Source organism: Drosophila obscura, unplaced genomic scaffold (genome assembly GCF_018151105.1).
Source record: "Drosophila obscura isolate BZ-5 IFL unplaced genomic scaffold, ASM1815110v1 contig_30, whole genome shotgun sequence".
Taxonomy (NCBI): domain Eukaryota; kingdom Metazoa; phylum Arthropoda; class Insecta; order Diptera; family Drosophilidae; genus Drosophila; species Drosophila obscura.
The window spans coordinates 2,273,979-2,290,096 of NW_024542818.1; the positions used below are offsets into that span (position 1 = coordinate 2,273,979).

General features: G+C 49.6%; 6 protein-coding genes across 8 annotated transcripts in view; 3 read left to right on the forward strand and 3 right to left on the reverse strand.

Moving 5' to 3' along the window:
* LOC111076922 overlaps positions 1–12,324 on the forward strand; it is a 28,106-nt gene extending 15,782 nt beyond the window's left edge. The window contains exons 1-7 of one of the 3 annotated variants that reach the window (XM_022370985.2): positions 1,278–1,381; positions 9,066–9,351; positions 9,420–9,595; positions 9,656–9,769; positions 9,828–10,016; positions 10,082–10,414; positions 10,477–12,322. In XM_022370985.2, the coding sequence (XP_022226677.2) occupies positions 9,148–9,351; positions 9,420–9,595; positions 9,656–9,769; positions 9,828–10,016; positions 10,082–10,414; positions 10,477–12,001 (2,541 nt within the window). In that variant the 5' untranslated portion in view covers positions 1,278–1,381; positions 9,066–9,147 and the 3' untranslated portion in view covers positions 12,002–12,322. Of the gene's footprint in view, positions 1–1,277; positions 1,382–9,065; positions 9,352–9,419; positions 9,596–9,655; positions 9,770–9,827; positions 10,017–10,081; positions 10,415–10,476 lie in introns of those variants that run through there. The other 2 variants (XM_022370983.2, XM_022370984.2) reach the window with 2 other exon arrangements.
* LOC111076947 (lysozyme P-like) lies at positions 3,435–3,963 on the reverse strand. Its single transcript, XM_022371019.2, has one exon. It carries the CDS (start codon positions 3,929–3,931, stop codon positions 3,506–3,508), a length of 426 nt encoding a protein of 141 aa, XP_022226711.2. The 5' UTR covers positions 3,932–3,963; the 3' UTR covers positions 3,435–3,505.
* Positions 4,652–5,151, reverse strand: LOC111076944 (lysozyme B-like). Its single transcript, XM_022371017.2, has one exon. The coding sequence runs from the start codon at positions 5,096–5,098 to the stop codon at positions 4,652–4,654; it is 447 nt and encodes a 148-aa protein (XP_022226709.2). The 5' UTR covers positions 5,099–5,151.
* Positions 5,276–5,807, reverse strand: LOC111076943 (lysozyme P). Its single transcript, XM_022371016.2, has one exon. It carries the CDS (start codon positions 5,779–5,781, stop codon positions 5,350–5,352), a length of 432 nt encoding a protein of 143 aa, XP_022226708.2. The 5' UTR covers positions 5,782–5,807; the 3' UTR covers positions 5,276–5,349.
* LOC111076946 (lysozyme S) lies at positions 7,381–7,919 on the forward strand. The gene has a single exon (XM_022371018.2). The coding sequence runs from the start codon at positions 7,420–7,422 to the stop codon at positions 7,843–7,845; it is 426 nt and encodes a 141-aa protein (XP_022226710.1). The 5' UTR covers positions 7,381–7,419; the 3' UTR covers positions 7,846–7,919.
* Positions 12,325–13,069: 745 nt separating the features above from the next.
* On the forward strand, positions 13,070–15,710 carry LOC111076939. The gene is made up of 6 exons (XM_022371012.2): positions 13,070–13,411; positions 13,472–13,844; positions 13,902–14,163; positions 14,291–14,699; positions 14,754–15,126; positions 15,191–15,710. The coding sequence occupies exons 1-6, from the start codon at positions 13,107–13,109 to the stop codon at positions 15,446–15,448; spliced, it is 1,980 nt and encodes a 659-aa protein (XP_022226704.2). The 5' UTR covers positions 13,070–13,106; the 3' UTR covers positions 15,449–15,710.
* The last annotated feature ends 408 nt before the right edge of the window (positions 15,711–16,118 follow it).

Sequence of the window (16,118 nt, forward strand, 5' to 3'; positions counted from 1 at the left end):
CCGCCGTCGCTCAGGCTGGTGATAAATGTACATAAAGTGGGCTCCAGCTTCAGCTCCACATCTTAGAACGGCAACGGGAACGGGAACTGTGGAACTCTGTTCAAAGGAAGTGGAAACGCAAGACCCTCTTCGGGAGGCACGCATCGATCGTCTGTGGGGAGAGAGACCGAGGCATGGAACGGGTAGGGGAGGGGAGGGCCTAAAACAAAGCAGGAAACCAAAGACCGGAAAATTACACCATTCCAGGGAAAGAGGAGATGGTAGAGACGCCTGCCTGTGTCCAGTCCAACCCAAGTGCCTGCCTGCTGTCCCTCAAGTGTTTCCTATAATCTGAAGACATTAGCACAACTCCAGCAACAGAAACAGCACCGGCACCACAAGTGGAAATGCATAAGTAATTGTCTTCGGGCTTCGGGGTTGGAGTTGGGGTTCGGCGCCCTCTGGCTGCGACATTGCGTGGGTCAGACCCAGACCCAAAGACAATTGGATGGAAATGGAATGATGGCAGTGGAAGTCGCTCTACCGTAAAGTTATGACGGTCCAGAGTTGCTTGTAGTTGTACGCGCAGTCGTAACAATGCAACGTTGGAATCACGCTTACCGCAATGAGAATGAGGGGCCATAGGTTCGAGTTTACACTTGGTTTGTGGCAGATCTAATTGGTTTCGAGGGAGGAGTAGATGACAGACAGATGGTGGAGGAATAGGGAATAGCTTGTTGGTCGGATGGGAAAGAGGTTACCAGAGAATGAGGAACCCAAAACAAGATTCATGGAAAGAATTAACAGAAACATCTTGGGCTATAGATCAGTAGATGATTCGGTGGAGGAAGTGGATGTTCCTCAGACATCACATCACACGATCTCTATTTCGCAAGATGAAAAGTCCCTGAAAGAAGAAGATTGACATGAAAAGTTCTGGAAGAAAAAGATTGACTGAAGCCTCTCCATTCATTGACCACTGACTAAATTGGATCAATATTCTCGCTATTCATGTGATGTGATTTTTTATTTAGATTATAGACTAGGAGGGAGCCATAATTAAATTATCTAAAAGAAGGCACTCCTCGAAGCGACGCTTTCGAGTATTTTCTGGTTCTTTTCCACTTCTAATATGAACACACGCAACTGTACTGATCTGATCTGATGGCCACACAAATTGAACGAATCGAATAGGTCCGATAGCTGATAGCAAAAGGGGGGTTTACTTTTATCAATAGACACACGTTCCACGGGACTGCTGGCGGGTCTAAACCCTCGACTGAAAAGTCAAAGTCTGAATGGCAGTATGGTTCCAGAATCAGCAGCGTGTGGAGGGATCGCTCGAGTCGCATGGGTGATCCGCTGCGAAAGTTCTGGAGAGATGGATCTGGTTACGTGGTGGGTGAGTCTATCGCTCTCTCTCTCTTTCTCTGTTTTTCTATTCTCTGATGCTCAGGCATTACAATCTCAAGGAATAAATATTATATTACTGCTTTTTCCACCCGGTTACGTTTACATGATCTTCAGCGGCCATGACACAGACACCAGTGGGCCTGGCCTTTTCTTTCGGCATCAATTACCCGAATGCCAGTACCAGTACCAGTACCACTCTGCCCCATAAATTCGACTCACAAATTATAGACATTTCTCTCTCGTCTGTCTGTTGTCTCTCCTCCTCTGTCGTTTGACAGCCACCAAAAACGCAACTGTGTCAAATGGCAAGCACCAGAGACCAGAGCAGAGCAGGCCAGACCCCGCTCTGTGATATTGTTTCAACAACCTTAAACCTTAATTATTATATTTGACAGCTGCTGGAGCTATATTTCTCTCTTGAAATATAACCCCAGGGCCCCCCTTCAGTGCTCAATCTGTAGCCAACAAATACCCAGTGAAAACTATAATGAGCGTTGGAAAAGACTCTTTCCCTCCCAAAAAAAAAAAAAACACAGCTAACACACAAAAAAAGTAACGAAGAAACGTATTTTAATTTAGAGTCAAGCGCGAGGCCGTCAAGCATGACAGTCGACAATCAAAAACAAAAAAAAAAAAAGATGACAAAAGTCGGGAATGGGCGATGCGATGCGATGCGCTGCGATGAGATCTTGGAGCATAGCTCAAGGGAGCTCTGACAGCCTTGGGAAAATTCAGAGGAAATCTCCATGGAGAGATCTCTGACAGCAGCTGAAAAGTGGCCACATTTCTTTCGGAGGTTTCGCGTTTGCTTTGTTGGTTGCTAAATTCTCCTAATAGTCTTATCTTTCGAGTGCGAAATGCGAATGCAAATGGGGCTAAAGAAATGGAACTGCCATGAGAACTTTTGTCAGTCGGTGACTTAATCTCTGGCATCACCTGGCTGGCATTTGGTGGCACGCCACACCACATCCGATGATGTTGGATGATTGTGGAGTGTCGTCTTGTGCAACACATCATCGCAGCGGGTCGGGGCGGGGCTGGATGGAACACACAATTTGGCAAGGTGTCGGCTCAACGAAATAAAGAGAAACTTTTACAATTTTCCACTTAAATTTTCTCCTTCTTGAAAGAGAACACCGCGTCTGAGGATTGCGGGAAAGTTTTCTGAGAGAGATAGATGAGATGAGATTCTGGGGGCCATGTGGCGGATAGGATTAAAGTGGATTCAGCACATCCATCATCAGTCAATCAATCAGCGAACAACGAACAGCGAACAGTCAAAAGAATGTCGTTCAACCCCGCCTGCGGACACGGACACCCTTGAGAATAGCGCTACAAATTGATACATTAGGCTCGTGTACTCGTAGCCGCTTTTGCCCGCTTTAAGACAAGGCCCAAACCGCTGCTCAAAATGGCAAAGTTGATCTCCAACGATTAGCCCCAAAAGGCAATCCCATGGATACCCTACATCCATCTGTTGTATCTGTTGTATCACTGTAGCTGTGTAGCTGTCTAGCTGTCTAGCTGTCTCTTTGCTGTGCTCTGATCTGCTCTGCCGTGGATTGCCATAGATGTATGTAGCTCTGAATTGAAATTGTTTTCAATTGCAAACTAAAGTCCGTTGCCACTTGCGATGGCAGACATTAAAAGTTTTCCACTTAGGGGACCATCCATGATAAACCCCCTCGATAACGGCGGCCAGTTTTCATACGTAATTTGTTTTATGCTTGGAAATTAAATTAACTCGTTTTTTTCAGCTACAGCCACAGCCACAGCCCCGCGCGATCGAGTGGCGCGATTGAGGCTCGGGCTCTGACTCTGGCTGTTGGCTGTTGGCCATAATGTCTAATAGATTTCATTCGCTTTTAGCCCGGTCCAAACTGTCATAATGACACTGTTATGTGTGTGGGCCATTATGTATATATAAAATTTCACTTTTGCAGCCAAAAAGGCTCTCTTTTGCTGCTCTCTTTTTGGCTGCATTTTTCAAACGGCAGTTTTGCAAAGCAGTTTTCCGTCCCCCAAAAAGATCACTCAAATGCCTCATTAAAAGTAATATTTATGGGGTGTACAATCCTCGAGGATTTACATAAGGTTTGCCATATTTGAAGTCTTAGAAACAATCGTCGATCGATGGCAGCGACTCGGTGCATCCTGGCCAAGCGGACCAGCCCTGCTTCTCCTGTATCTTCCTGGCGCACATCACCGAATCGCCAATGTCATCTTCCAAGAAAACTTCACAGACGGTGCGGCACTCGACCTCCCTGGAGGGTTCCTTTGCTGAATAGCACCAATACTGATTGCTGATCTGAAAGATCCCGTAACTGCGGAAGCCGTCCTTATTTGTCGGGCTCACCGCGTCGGTATGGTAGTTGCTCTGCTTATCGGCGATGCACGCCCAGCGGGCCAGCTGATCCCGTGGAACCCCATTCTGGGCCATCTCCCTGGCAAGGGAGCAGCGGTCCATAACGCGGCTGGCCTGGATGGCAGGTGCCACGCAGACCACAACCAAGGCACAGATCACTAGCGAAGCTCTCATTGTGTTAACAGTTATGATAGAGTTCGAACTGTGAACTGATGATTGGATTCTTGATTCAGGGAGTATTTATACTCAAAGTAAATGCAAGAAGTACCAAGCATTATATTATGTGCATTTTTTCTTGGAATCACAAGACAAATATGTGCAGTTCCTGTGAAATCTTATCAATGAAGTGGATAAGACATTAAGTAATGCATATCATAAGAACTGTGTACATACATACATATGTATGTATGTATAGCCTGAAACTGAAACAGAAAGACAAAAGCTACAAAGTCCCGTTCATTACTGGCTATGCTTCACACGAGGGGTCCCGTATTTGCGGAGAGCGTCGACTCTGCTGGCGCTCAGAGTACCGCCGCATTATTGTTGTTGTTGCTGCGAGAGCGATTGACAGAAGGAATTGCGGAGAGAGCAATGAAGCACTGGCGAGAGACCATCTGAAGATCGTGCGATAAGACAAATTTTGTGACGTGACTTACTTTTCACTCGAGATGCAAAGTGCAATACAAAACGTAAGAACTTTTGTAGTCAAAAAGTCTCTTCTGTTCTGCTTTGCCAGCAACAACATTGCACTGGTGTAACTCCACAACACAATGAAAGATCACAAGTCTCTCACTAATAGGATTCTTTATTGGTTATACTGGGTTATAATCCTTGATAATTTACATAAGTTATAGGTGCATACATATACATATATACATGCATATGTACGTGTAATTATGGATGTATGTTTTTGAAACAATCGTCGATTGATGGCAGATTGCCTTTGCAGTAGTCCCAGGTGGACCAGGCGGTCCATCCCTGCTTTTTGAGCACCGTTTGGGCGCATGTCACGGATTGTTTGATGTTGTTGTCGAGAAGGGCATTGCAGCTTATGCCGCACATGTTGTAGGAGAATTCAGCCCCCTCCGGCTGGCACCAGTAAAGATCGTTGATCTGGAAAATGCCGTAGTCAGTGGAGTTATCCGGTTTGGGCGGCCCCACCACATCGGTGTGGTAGGAGCTCTCGTGCTTGGCAATGCAGGCCCAGCGGGCCAGCTCACGGCGGGGCACAAGCAGATCGTTCATCTCGCGGGCCAGGGAGCAGCGATCCAAGATGCGGGCCAGAGCTGCAGGTGCGAAGCCGGCCAGAGCCAGGAAACAGATCAGTAGAAAAGTTCTCATTGTGGGAATGTTGTTGGGCTGTTGTTGATTCTATAAACTGAAGATTGGGTCTACAGACAGGGAGTATTTATACCCAGAAGAGAAAGGAGCTATGCATATACTTTCCTAGAATTACAACGAAATGATATGACATGCATGCGATAAGTTATCACTGGAAGGGATATAGAAATCAGGTGATTCACAATTTCAAAAGTCTGTGGTAATTCCTTTATTGGACTGCGAGTAGAACAAGGACAAGATTACGCCGAGTATCAGAAGCAATCGTTGATGGAAGGCAGAGAACCACTGCAGTACTTCCAGGTGGACCAGGCGGACCATCCCTGCTGGGAGAGCACCTTCTGGGCGCATCTAACCGACTTGGTAATGTCATCGGTCAACAGGGCGTTGCAGCTCAGGCCGCACTCGTTGTAGGAGAAGCGACCGCTGGGGGGAGCGCACCAGTAGTAGTTGTTGATCTGGAAGATGCCGTAGTCGTTGGAGCCATTGGAATTGGCAGGGCCCACCACCCCAGTGCGGAAGGAGCTCTCGTGCTGGGCAATGCACGTCCAACGGGCCAACTGGTCCCGCGGCACACCCAAGTTGGACATCTCTCGGGCCAGGGAGCAACGGTTCATGGTGCGTGCCACTGCAGCAGATGCAAAGCAGGCCACAACCAAAGCACAGATCAATAGATAAGCTCTCATTCTGATTAAAACAAAAACTAAAGTATCTGCAGTTGGCGGGGCGGGAGTATTTATAGCCAGAGAATGCTTAATATTGCACTGCAGTTGAGTCAACAGTGCATTCTGCGAGTATTTGCCAGTAATTACAAATGCTAATATTGGCATTCTTTCCGAGAGAGTAAATGTTGTAATACTCGAATCTTCATCGTAAATTGATTCTATGGAGAAACTCCCACTGAAATGGTGGATACTCGTATTTACTTCGCTCACTCAATCAATTCTACACACATCATAAAAACAATCTTAAGGTACGGAAGCACTTGGGTGCTGCTTGCTGCTTGCCGCTTGCTGCTCACTCGATAAGGTATTCGCGTTCCACTCGATCCCCAATCGGGTGGGCAGTTACAGGTGCGTACTGTGGTGGGGGGGGCCTGTGTTTGGGTCTGGGCTAGCGCCTTCTCTTTCACAAGCTATTCGAAATATTTATCTATAATAAGAGTGCGATTGTGGCTCTTGGTGGCATTGTCTTCTGTGCAGCTTTGTCTCTGTCTCTGTTCACGCAACCCGTGTGGCGTCGTGTTGCATGTCGATGGAAATTATTCATAGTTATTCATTGTGCGGCATCCCAGCGATTCCGAGTCTGGAAATTGCGAGGTATTTCTTTCAAAACGAAACTCCCATCTCTGCCATATATTTTGCACGGGATCCCAAGTTTAATGTCCGACTGTGGTGGAGTCTAGTCGTTGGGTTTTTTAATGGCCAAAACAGCTCCACTTGACTGCAGCTATTAGCCCCCCACCCCCCACCCCATCCGACAATCCGAATGGGGCTATCAATCATATGGATCACCATTAGTGCCAACTTGGGCGGGGCTTGGGTGGTTCGGTTCCATCTGGTCCATCCATTCAGGTATTTTTTCGGGGCCCTAATCCAATGACTCTCGCGATAGTACAATGAGCCCTTTCTAAGCAGCGAATCTCCAAGCGAAACAACATCCATTCCATCGTCATTGTTGATATAACAACAATTATGCTAATCAGTGTTTGAGGGCGCGTCGTCGAGGTCTCTACCACTCGCACCTTGTACCCCTTTACCTTTCTCCCAGTTTCAATGAACTTTAACAACGAAACAATGACGAAATCAAGATTAAGAAATGATTTTCAAGGTGTACGTACAGTATATAAGTATGTGTACATTTATCTGCTGAAAGCTTTGCTGAAAGAGCCACAGAGTTCTGTCCCTAAAAGCCTAAAACTATGCCACATTGTGGGGCATAAACCTCTTCAACGAGCGGAGCACTCGTGTGCCGCATGTGGTCGCCGTCGTCTTGTCTTTTGATAAGAACAAAAGTAAAGTTTCTTTTGGTCTTGTTGCTTGACCCAAAGTGTTGAGACTTTCAATGTATTCAATGGCATATTTAAATAGGTTTTTTTTAATTAAAAGCCACACACACACACACACACACACACACATGGACACGCACACGAATCCTCTCCAGATCCGAATCTCCTGGCACTTGGAACTCAACAACAACCCGATAGATAGGACAGAACCCACAGAGCCCGAGGAGGCGGCAAGTGGGCTAGATTTTTTCCATAAATACGGCGGCCAGAACCACAGAAAAGTCAAACAGTTTTCGTTTAAACAACAATCAGCAACATGAAGGCTTTCTTTGCTCTGGTGATCCTGGCCTGTGCCGCCGCTCCCGCCCTGTCCGGACGCACCATGGACCGCTGCTCCCTGGCCAGGGAGATGTCCAACCTGGGCGTTCCCCGTGACCAGCTGGACAAGTGGACCTGCATTGCCCAGCACGAGAGCGACTACCGCACCTGGGTGGTGGGACCAGCCAACTCCGATGGCTCCAACGACTACGGCATCTTCCAGATCAACGATCTGTACTGGTGCCAGGCCGATGGACGCTTCTCCTACAACGAGTGCGGCCTGAGCTGCAATGCCCTGTTGACCGACGACATCACCAACTCTGTGCGTTGCGCCCAGAAGGTCCTCTCCCAGCAGGGATGGGGCGCCTGGGCCGTCTGGCACTACTGCAGCGGATGGTTGCCATCCATCGATGAGTGCTTCTAAAAAGGTGCTCTCCACGCGTGCCGATCGATGAAAACTCATTGAAATAAAACGAAAATAGCTTGAACACTTGAAAATTGAAGATTGGAGAGTGAATCCATTAGCTGGGGGGGGGGCTGGAGCTGGGGGCGCGCTGCTTATCGATTCCTGTTTTTGGAGCATACTCTCGTACATCGTTTCGTGATTTCAATTTGTGTCTTGGAAATTGATTTATGCAGATTTTCCATCGGATCTTTCAACACATTTTGAGCGGCTGCAGCGCCAGCGCTGGTGGGTTTCTCTCTTGAGTCGTTCACTGACATTGATCGAAGTGTTTTAGCTGCTGCTGTGGGAACGAACAGGCAGCCAGACAGCCACTCAATAATCAAGACTCAAGCCTTGGCTGGGGGCTGCCTCAGTGTCTGTGCGCAGCCGTGGCTTCAGGGGCACACCTGATGAAAGAATCCAATCGGTGGCACCTCCATTCGATCGAATCGACTGAGTGAGTGTATGAATGCCTCTGCCTCTGCCTCTGCATAGATCGTACGTGACTGATTGATGGCTGATTGATGCACGTCATAATTCCCCGGCAGTCGAACAATGCAACTGCGAGTGGCATATCAGTGGCATTTGCATAGCCCCACACATTGGCTTAACGGCACAGCCACCCAACAACGGTAACGGTATCTCTCTCTCTCTCTCTCTGTCTTTCTTTTATGGGGGTTGGGGATGTATCGAGTGAAAGTGAGTCTTTCTTTTGGGCCGAAAATTAAATAACAAAATCCACGAATGTCACAAATCAGAAATCATTCGAACGTTCGTTCGATCAGTGGCTGGGAAACGGGCCTACAGCCTACAGCCCACATGCCACAACACCTCACAACACTCCTCCAGCGGATATCCCAGATACCACCTGTATACCAGACTCCGATTTGGCAGTGACTGCAATTGCAACCTGCAACCTGTGGCAATAGCAACCTGCCACAGAGAGTAGATAACTCTGTTGCTTTAAATACTCGTAGAAATATGTTCAATAAACTTAACGGCTTGTTTTTCCGGTGCGTTACGTGCGATGGCCCCTCCCAAATCTATCCCCCCCGCCCGCCATCCACTATCCTCTATGGAGTCCCCCAACTGGCTCCAGGGGATTATTTATAGTCCAATGTGAATGCAAATTCAAGTTCTTCGATGTCAGGCACGTAACATTAATTGACTCCACCCGATGGCTTTTCCGTTTATTGCAGTGACAGCTCAACGCTGCAGCGACACCAGCAGCCGCAGCCACAGCCGCAGCAGCACAGGGGACACCACCGACACTCGTTCCAGATGGCTCCCAGTGTCTGCCACGACACTGCCACGAAGATGGCACCACAAGCACCGCCTGTGGCTGCTTCGAAGACAGCTGGCGGCAGTTCGAGCACCGCCTCGGGTACACAGAAATGCGGTGGCAGTAGCCTCAATGGATCTTTGGCCTCCTACAAGATGGCTGGCTCCGAACAGAGCTGGCCCCAGGCGCCAGTCTACAGTAAAGTGAGTGCTGCTGCATTGATTGACTGCTCCCCACAAAAGAAACTAAAGATCTTGCTCTCTAATGATAGGAAAATCAACGTCCACCGGTATACAATCCCGAGGATTATGTGCTCTCGCTGCGAAAGTTCACCAAGGGGAGCAGTGCCTCGAAAATGAAGTCCATTTACGATGTCTGCACGACGCCCAGTGCCAAGGAGGAGGCCTACAGATCCTCCACACTGCCAGCAAAGCATTCGGAATACAAGTAGGGACACTTCTCCTTCTAGTTGGGATCTCTTACTATATCCTCGTGACTCCCTTTTAGATCTCCCATTCCTGCGCCGCCAGAGAGCGACACCGAGATGTCGCTCCGACAGTTTGGCTCCATCACGGATCTGCTGACCAAACTGAGGGCTGATCTGAGGGTCTCCTTTCCCAGGTGATTTGCTCTCGCCTCTAGCCTCGGCTTCAGCCTCTAAAGCTCTTCTATCTTGCAGCTTTGTCCAAGAGTTTGTGGCCACGCCATCGGATGGGATTAGCCATCTGCTGGAGGTACTGCGGGCCATACAAATGGCGCAGGCGAGCAATGCGCCGGCGCCAGTGCCAGGAGCGAGCAATTCCCTGGCCATGTCCCGCAATCCACAGAGCTACCAGCGACGGGCACTGCTCGATGAGCTCTCCTGCCTGTAAGTCCTGAGTTCCCAGAGTCTCTGCCCCAGTAATTCTGCATCCTGCATGCTCCCCTTTACAGCCAATGCCTGAACATCTGCTGCTCTCGCTCGCTGGATGCCATAGCCCGTTTGGGGAACACACCCGTGGGTCTCATGCCGCTGGCTTCTTCGGCCACGGGGCAGGGCATTCGTGCGCGAATCCTCGCGTTGCAGCTGCTGGCCTCCGCCTGCGATCGCCATCCGTTTGGCAGTGGGAGTGGCAGCCAGAAGATCGCCTCCGCGGGACACACAGCCGTCTCGGACGCCATGTCCACGCTCCGATTGCGATGCAGTGAACCCGTGCGCTTCCGCCTGCTGGTGGGAATCCTCAACAGCGGCGGCGGTTCCGGGGAACTGCAGTGTGCAGGTGTCAAGTGAGTAGAACCATCAAATCGCCGAAGATGAAGGTCTGCAAGTGTCCCGTAATCCTCTCCAGATTCCTCAACACATTCATCGAGAGTGCGGTGAGCATTCAGCAGCGTCTCTACATCCAGGCGGAGCTCTTCCAGGCGGGTCTCGATCCCAGCACTCTGGCGCGGACCATCTCCTCCTCCTCGCCCTGGCTGGACAGCCTGCGGGCGGAGGTGAAGCGCTTCAACGAGCTGCACATCGACGTTGACAAGATGATGGCCCAGGCCCGCGATGCGGACCGCACCCGCAGCCAGATGGTGATCCTCGAGCGGCGCGTGCAGATCCTCCACGAGGAGAAGGCCGTGCTCACGTCCATGGAGCGGCGTCTGCAGGAGCGGTGCGCGGAACTGCAGCGGGAGATCTTCCGCTTGCAGGGAGCACAGCAGGATTCCAACTTCAAGCCGGTGGAGGCGCATCAGCCGGTGGCACTGCCCCGCCAGGTGCCACCGCCGGGCAAGACCACGAAGCAGAGCTGTTCGGAGCACGAGGATGAGGGCATCAGTAGTTCCGAGACGGGCGCTTCGCTCAGTCCAGTGCCCATCCTGGTGCTGCCCTCGAAGGCGGCGAAGAATCAGCATCACAAGTCGCTGAAAATCCCCGTGGACGATGACGAGGACGATGCGGCCACCATTGAGGATGTCATCGAGGAGCTGGACAACATCGTCAGCGAGGCTGAGAAGCAGATCAGCAGCCACCACCCCTCGCGCCATCGTCCGCCCGTGGAGCAGGACATTGTCCCGGTGAACATTGTGCCGCAGCCTCCCAGGAAATCGCGCTCCCTGGCGCACCTCGTGCCCCGCACCGACTGTTCCGAGCAGGAGGGCGGCTCCGACTACGGGATGCTGGTGCATCATCCGGGTGATCCAGCGGCAGCGGAGCGACTGGCCGCCATGCAAACATTCTTCGATGAGGCCGACTACGATGCGCCCGAGACGGATCATCCGTCGAGCTATGCCATGGACTCCCCATCCCCCGATATGCCGGAGGCCAATGCCACCGCCACGGCCTACAATGCCAGCACCAATCGGGAGCTCTTGGATGTCATTATGAATGCACGGCACGACGAGCACGATCCCACGATGCAGGCCCTGCGCAAGAGCGCCCAGGATGTGGCCCAGGTGCAGGTGCAGGTGGTGGTGCCGCACAAGATGAAACCCCCAGCACCGGCACCGCCTGCCCCACCGGCCCAACAGTTCAATGGCGTCTTCTTCATGACGGGAATGAACACGCCACAGCGGTACCCAAAGCCCGACATCACGGCCGCCCTGCAGGCCCGTCGCGTCACCAAGAATGTGGAGCGACTGGAGGCGGCCTTTGCCTCCTCCTCCAGCGGCGGCGCCCACGAGGCACTCAATGAGGCAGCCATCAACGGCAGGGAGAAGTCGCGCAGCAACCAGCAGATCTACTTCAGCAGCAATCCGGCCATGAGGATGCACCAGGAGCCACCGGTGGCGGTGACGATGCCCGGACAGAGCCCTGCATCGCGCACGCGCTCCTACACCCAGGGATCGATGTCCAAGGTGACGGATCTTCCATGTGGCCTCTACTGATCCTCAGATTCTCTCTCGAATAAATGATTCTCTCTATGATTCCCGCTCCTCCTGTGCAATAGCAAGCCACACACTTAGGTTACGACAGAAACACCCATCAGATCGGATCAGAATAGAGCAGATCGTATTTATAGAACTATTCATATAACTATCGTTCGTATATATACATACATATATATATATATCGCATATCTCATGATCAATTGTAGTTACGGTGGCAGCTTCAACCGCGGGTTCATAGCCGATAAGTAGCGTAGATTTAAGCGAACTTCTACTCCTATATACGTATATATGTTTCTTTTGCTACCAATACAAATAAATAAACTATATATACTCGTACTTGTACTTGTACTCGTACTCGCGCCGATGCCAATACGCTATCTATGGAAGGAAGCCCAATCTGTGGGGTTATCTTTATCTGTACTTTTTAGAGGGGTTTATTATGATAAGAAATTCGAGCACATAAACAACTTGGCGAGTGTCTGGAACTAGAACTTCTACTCGTACTTTGCTGTATTGAATTATGCATAATAATATAAGATTTGTTTCCATTTGTGAACCGCAAAAGTTGTCTCAACCCACAAGACATATTCCTGTAAACTGGAGGATCCTTAAGAAAGAACAATGTGCATCGATTAATTGGGTCTGTTCTGCTTTAAAATGAAGACCTATTCCCCAGCTGAGAACAGCAGAAGTTTGGCTAAAACACTGGGCACCCAGTGCTCTGCTTCAATATGCTTCAATGGTGGATAAACCCTTAAATATATTCTACGATTTCCCGCCACAAACTCCCACGAAGTGCTAACTCCGAACTTTCCTCCCAAACTCTTCAGAAGTGCCATTTTTGTATGGCAATCATGGCCATAATCTGCAGCAGAGATCATACACCTTCAGTGGGCCTGCCTTTCGTGCCTCAGAAGTCACACAGCAAAAACCTAGCCAGACCGCAGCTAATCGTTAGATTAGTCCGATCTTATCGGCTATAGCTTTGAATAAACATACTGTCGAGTGTGGAGTGGGGAGCATTGGAAGTGCATTAACGAAATTAGTAATTTGTTTTGGAACATTTTTTGGGCAGTCTGCAATCGATAGCGCGATAGTCAGCATGACATTCCTTCGACCCTTGCCGGCGGGCCTGCAAAAGATTGCCATCGAGGAGCTCAATGAGGTGCCCGATCGCGTGGAATCGGACATATCCGCATTGAGGACATGGCTGCAGAAGCAGCCACATCTTTCTGCCTGCATGGAGGATCAGTTTCTCCTTAGTTTTCTGCGCGGATCAAAGTTCAGTTTGGAGAAGGCCAAACAGAAGATCGATCGATTCTACACGCTGCAGGCGGTGATACCAGAGGTCTTCAATGAGCACCGCCTGGTGGATGATCCTCAGGTGCTGGAGATCATTCGAATGGGGTAAATTACATTCGGCATTTAAGAGAAAAGGTTTCCCCAAAGAACGCCCTCTCCTTGCAGTGTAATCTTGCGCATACCCCTGGACAAAGAGGACACTGGCCCTGCGGTGACAATAATTCGTGTGGGCTCCTACGATACTCAGAAATTCAAGTTCCAGGACATCATTCGCGTGGGCTCCATGTTCGGCGAGATCGTGATGCTGGAGGATGACAATGCCACTGTCAGTGGCTATCTGGAGATCATGGACATGACGGGTGTGACGGCTGCCAATCTCTTTGCCCTACAGCCGCAGCTGCTAAGCAAATTCTCGGCCTACGCCGATGAGGCGATGCCCACGCGACAGAAGGGCATTCACTTCATCAATGTGCCCAAAGCCTTTGAAACGGGCTTCAAATCGCTGCTCTCCTGGTTTCCCGGAAAGATCAGAGAGAGGGTGAGTCCCAGACTTGAATTAGGCATTAAATTTCACATAATTTTATGTACTTTTTAGGTATCTGTTAGCTCTGATCCAGAGGCCATCTTTGAGCGCGTCTCTCGTGCGTATTTACCAGTGGAATATGGCGGCACCAAGGGCTCCATTCAGGATTTGATAGAGGATATGGAAGCCCAGCTGGAAGGCTATCGAGACTACTTCGAAGGCACTCAGATCTTTGGCATCGATGAGCAGCTACGGGTGGAACAACGCTCGCCCGGCAACAGCCACGAGAGTCACTTTGGTGTGGATGGCTCCTTCCGCCTGCTGGCCATCGACTGAGACCAACCCCTCGCCTTGCCGTAGTACGAGTATCTGCCCCATAAACCGATAATAAATGATTGCTGATAAGCGCTGATACACTCTTTCTTTGCGACTCGCTTGACTCTTTCAATCGTCCATCCAAGATAGCCTTTCGATTACCCATTTGAGGCACACAAAGGCCAGGGCCGACGCGTCGACGCCACTCGACATTCGGTCGCCGATCAATCGAATCGTTCGCTCCCCCAAGATGCCGCCTGCCATCCGTCCGCTGAGCCCCGAGCTGCAGAAAATTGCCGTGGAGAAGCTGAATGAGATTCCCGAGAAGATTGAGGATGACATCGCCGCGCTGAGGGAGTGGATCCGCCAGCAGCCGCACCTGAAGGCACGCACAGACGATCAGACGCTGGTGAATTTCCTACGCGGCTGCAAGTACAGTCTGGAGCGAACCAAGTCCAAGATTGATCGATTCTATACGCTGCGCACCAAGTACCCGGATTTCTATGCGGCCCACAAAGTGGATGTGGACAAGTTGCTGCAGATCTTTCGATTGGGGTGAGTGCTGCAAAGGAAACCCCGGGGAAGGTATTCATCGATCTCCCTCTCCAGAGCTATTATCCTACTGCCGCGTCCCCTGAACGACAATGGTCCTCGCATAGCGCTCCTGCGTCAGGCCATGTACGATCCGAGTGTGTACACCTTTCAGGAGGTGAATCATGCCGCAGGACTCATGCAACAGATCATGCTGAACGAGGACGATGTGGCCATTGTCAATGGCATGGTCTCCATATTGGATATGGCGAATGTCACCACGGGCCACTTTCTGCACATGACACCATCGTTTGCCAAGAAGATGACCGTCTTCCAGGAGGAGGCACTGCCCCTGCGGCCCCAGGGCGTGCATTTCATCAACACTCCTGCGGGTTTTGAGACCATCTTTAACATGGTTAAGCCTATGCTCTCCAAGAAGCAGCAGGGACGCGTAAGTCTCTGATCTATAGTCAAAATCCAATCGATTCTCAATCGATTTCTATCTCTTTCTTTAGCTGTATGTCCATGGCAGCAAGTGGGATGCCCTCTACGAGCAAGTGCCCAAAAAGTACCTGCCCATCGAGTACGGCGGGGAGAACGGTTCCATTCCGGAGATTATAGCCGAATGGGAGCAACGCATCCTCGCCTACCGAAGCTTCTGGGCGGAGGAGGAAAACTACGGCACCGACGAGAGCCTGCGACCGGGCAAAGCTATCGATTTCGAGAACCTATTCGGGCTGCAGGGTTCGTTCAGGCAACTGAATGTTGACTAAGGCCTGCTCTACACCCTATAAATGTGGCACTAAATATAGTCGCACAAACTGCAGTTCACTCCACTCCACTCCACTCTTATCTTAAGTAACGATGATGTAGCACAACGCTAGCAAGTCGATTGACCATAAATGGTTATAATAGATAAGCAAGATACGATGTGAAACAAAGTAAAGGAACAAAGTACTCACCAAAGTACAACCAACTGGAAAATGTATGGCAATCTGTAAAGATTAAGAGGGGAAATTCCTTAATTTAAATACTGAAATTATAAAAATATAATTTGTAATTTAATGAATTGAATGAAGCATTGATTAAGCTTACAAATTTTAAATTAATTTCATAGATTCATTTAGAAAATGGGCTTATAGAGTTATAGTGATTTCTCTCTTTATTTGTGCAGTAGAATCAATTTAAATTTAACTTTTTATATCACAGATACAAACAGTTTTTTTTGCAGATATTTATGGATTCATTTTTATAAGCACATCCAATGCCTCTTCTTGAACTGGAAGATGCCCAAAGCGACGAGAAAGTAGTTCCCCTAAAAGGTTGTTATTTCTTTGAACGGTAATTATATAGAATTTTTGCTTTATGGTACTTTTCTATGAGCTGTATATCATCCATTAAGTTGCCAATACAGCAATCCATCGTTAGTCCTTTCCAATTTCA

What these genes read in the sequence shown, in the direction of transcription:
- LOC111076947 (XM_022371019.2), bottom strand. Translation starts at nt 3,931, where the DNA reads ATGAGAGCTTCGCTAGTGATCTGTGCCTTGGTTGTGGTCTGCGTGGCA.
- LOC111076944 (XM_022371017.2), bottom strand. Translation starts at nt 5,098, where the DNA reads ATGAGAACTTTTCTACTGATCTGTTTCCTGGCTCTGGCCGGCTTCGCA.
- LOC111076943 (XM_022371016.2), bottom strand. Translation starts at nt 5,781, where the DNA reads ATGAGAGCTTATCTATTGATCTGTGCTTTGGTTGTGGCCTGCTTTGCA.
- LOC111076946 (XM_022371018.2), top strand. Translation starts at nt 7,420, where the DNA reads ATGAAGGCTTTCTTTGCTCTGGTGATCCTGGCCTGTGCCGCCGCTCCC.
- LOC111076939 (XM_022371012.2), top strand. Translation starts at nt 13,107, where the DNA reads ATGACATTCCTTCGACCCTTGCCGGCGGGCCTGCAAAAGATTGCCATC. An exon ending in CTGGAGATCATTCGAATGGG is followed by an intron (nt 13,412 to 13,471) that starts GTAAATTACATT and finishes CTCTCCTTGCAG; the next exon opens with TGTAATCTTGCGCATACCCC. An exon ending in CTGCAGATCTTTCGATTGGG is followed by an intron (nt 14,700 to 14,753) that starts GTGAGTGCTGCA and finishes CTCCCTCTCCAG; the next exon opens with AGCTATTATCCTACTGCCGC.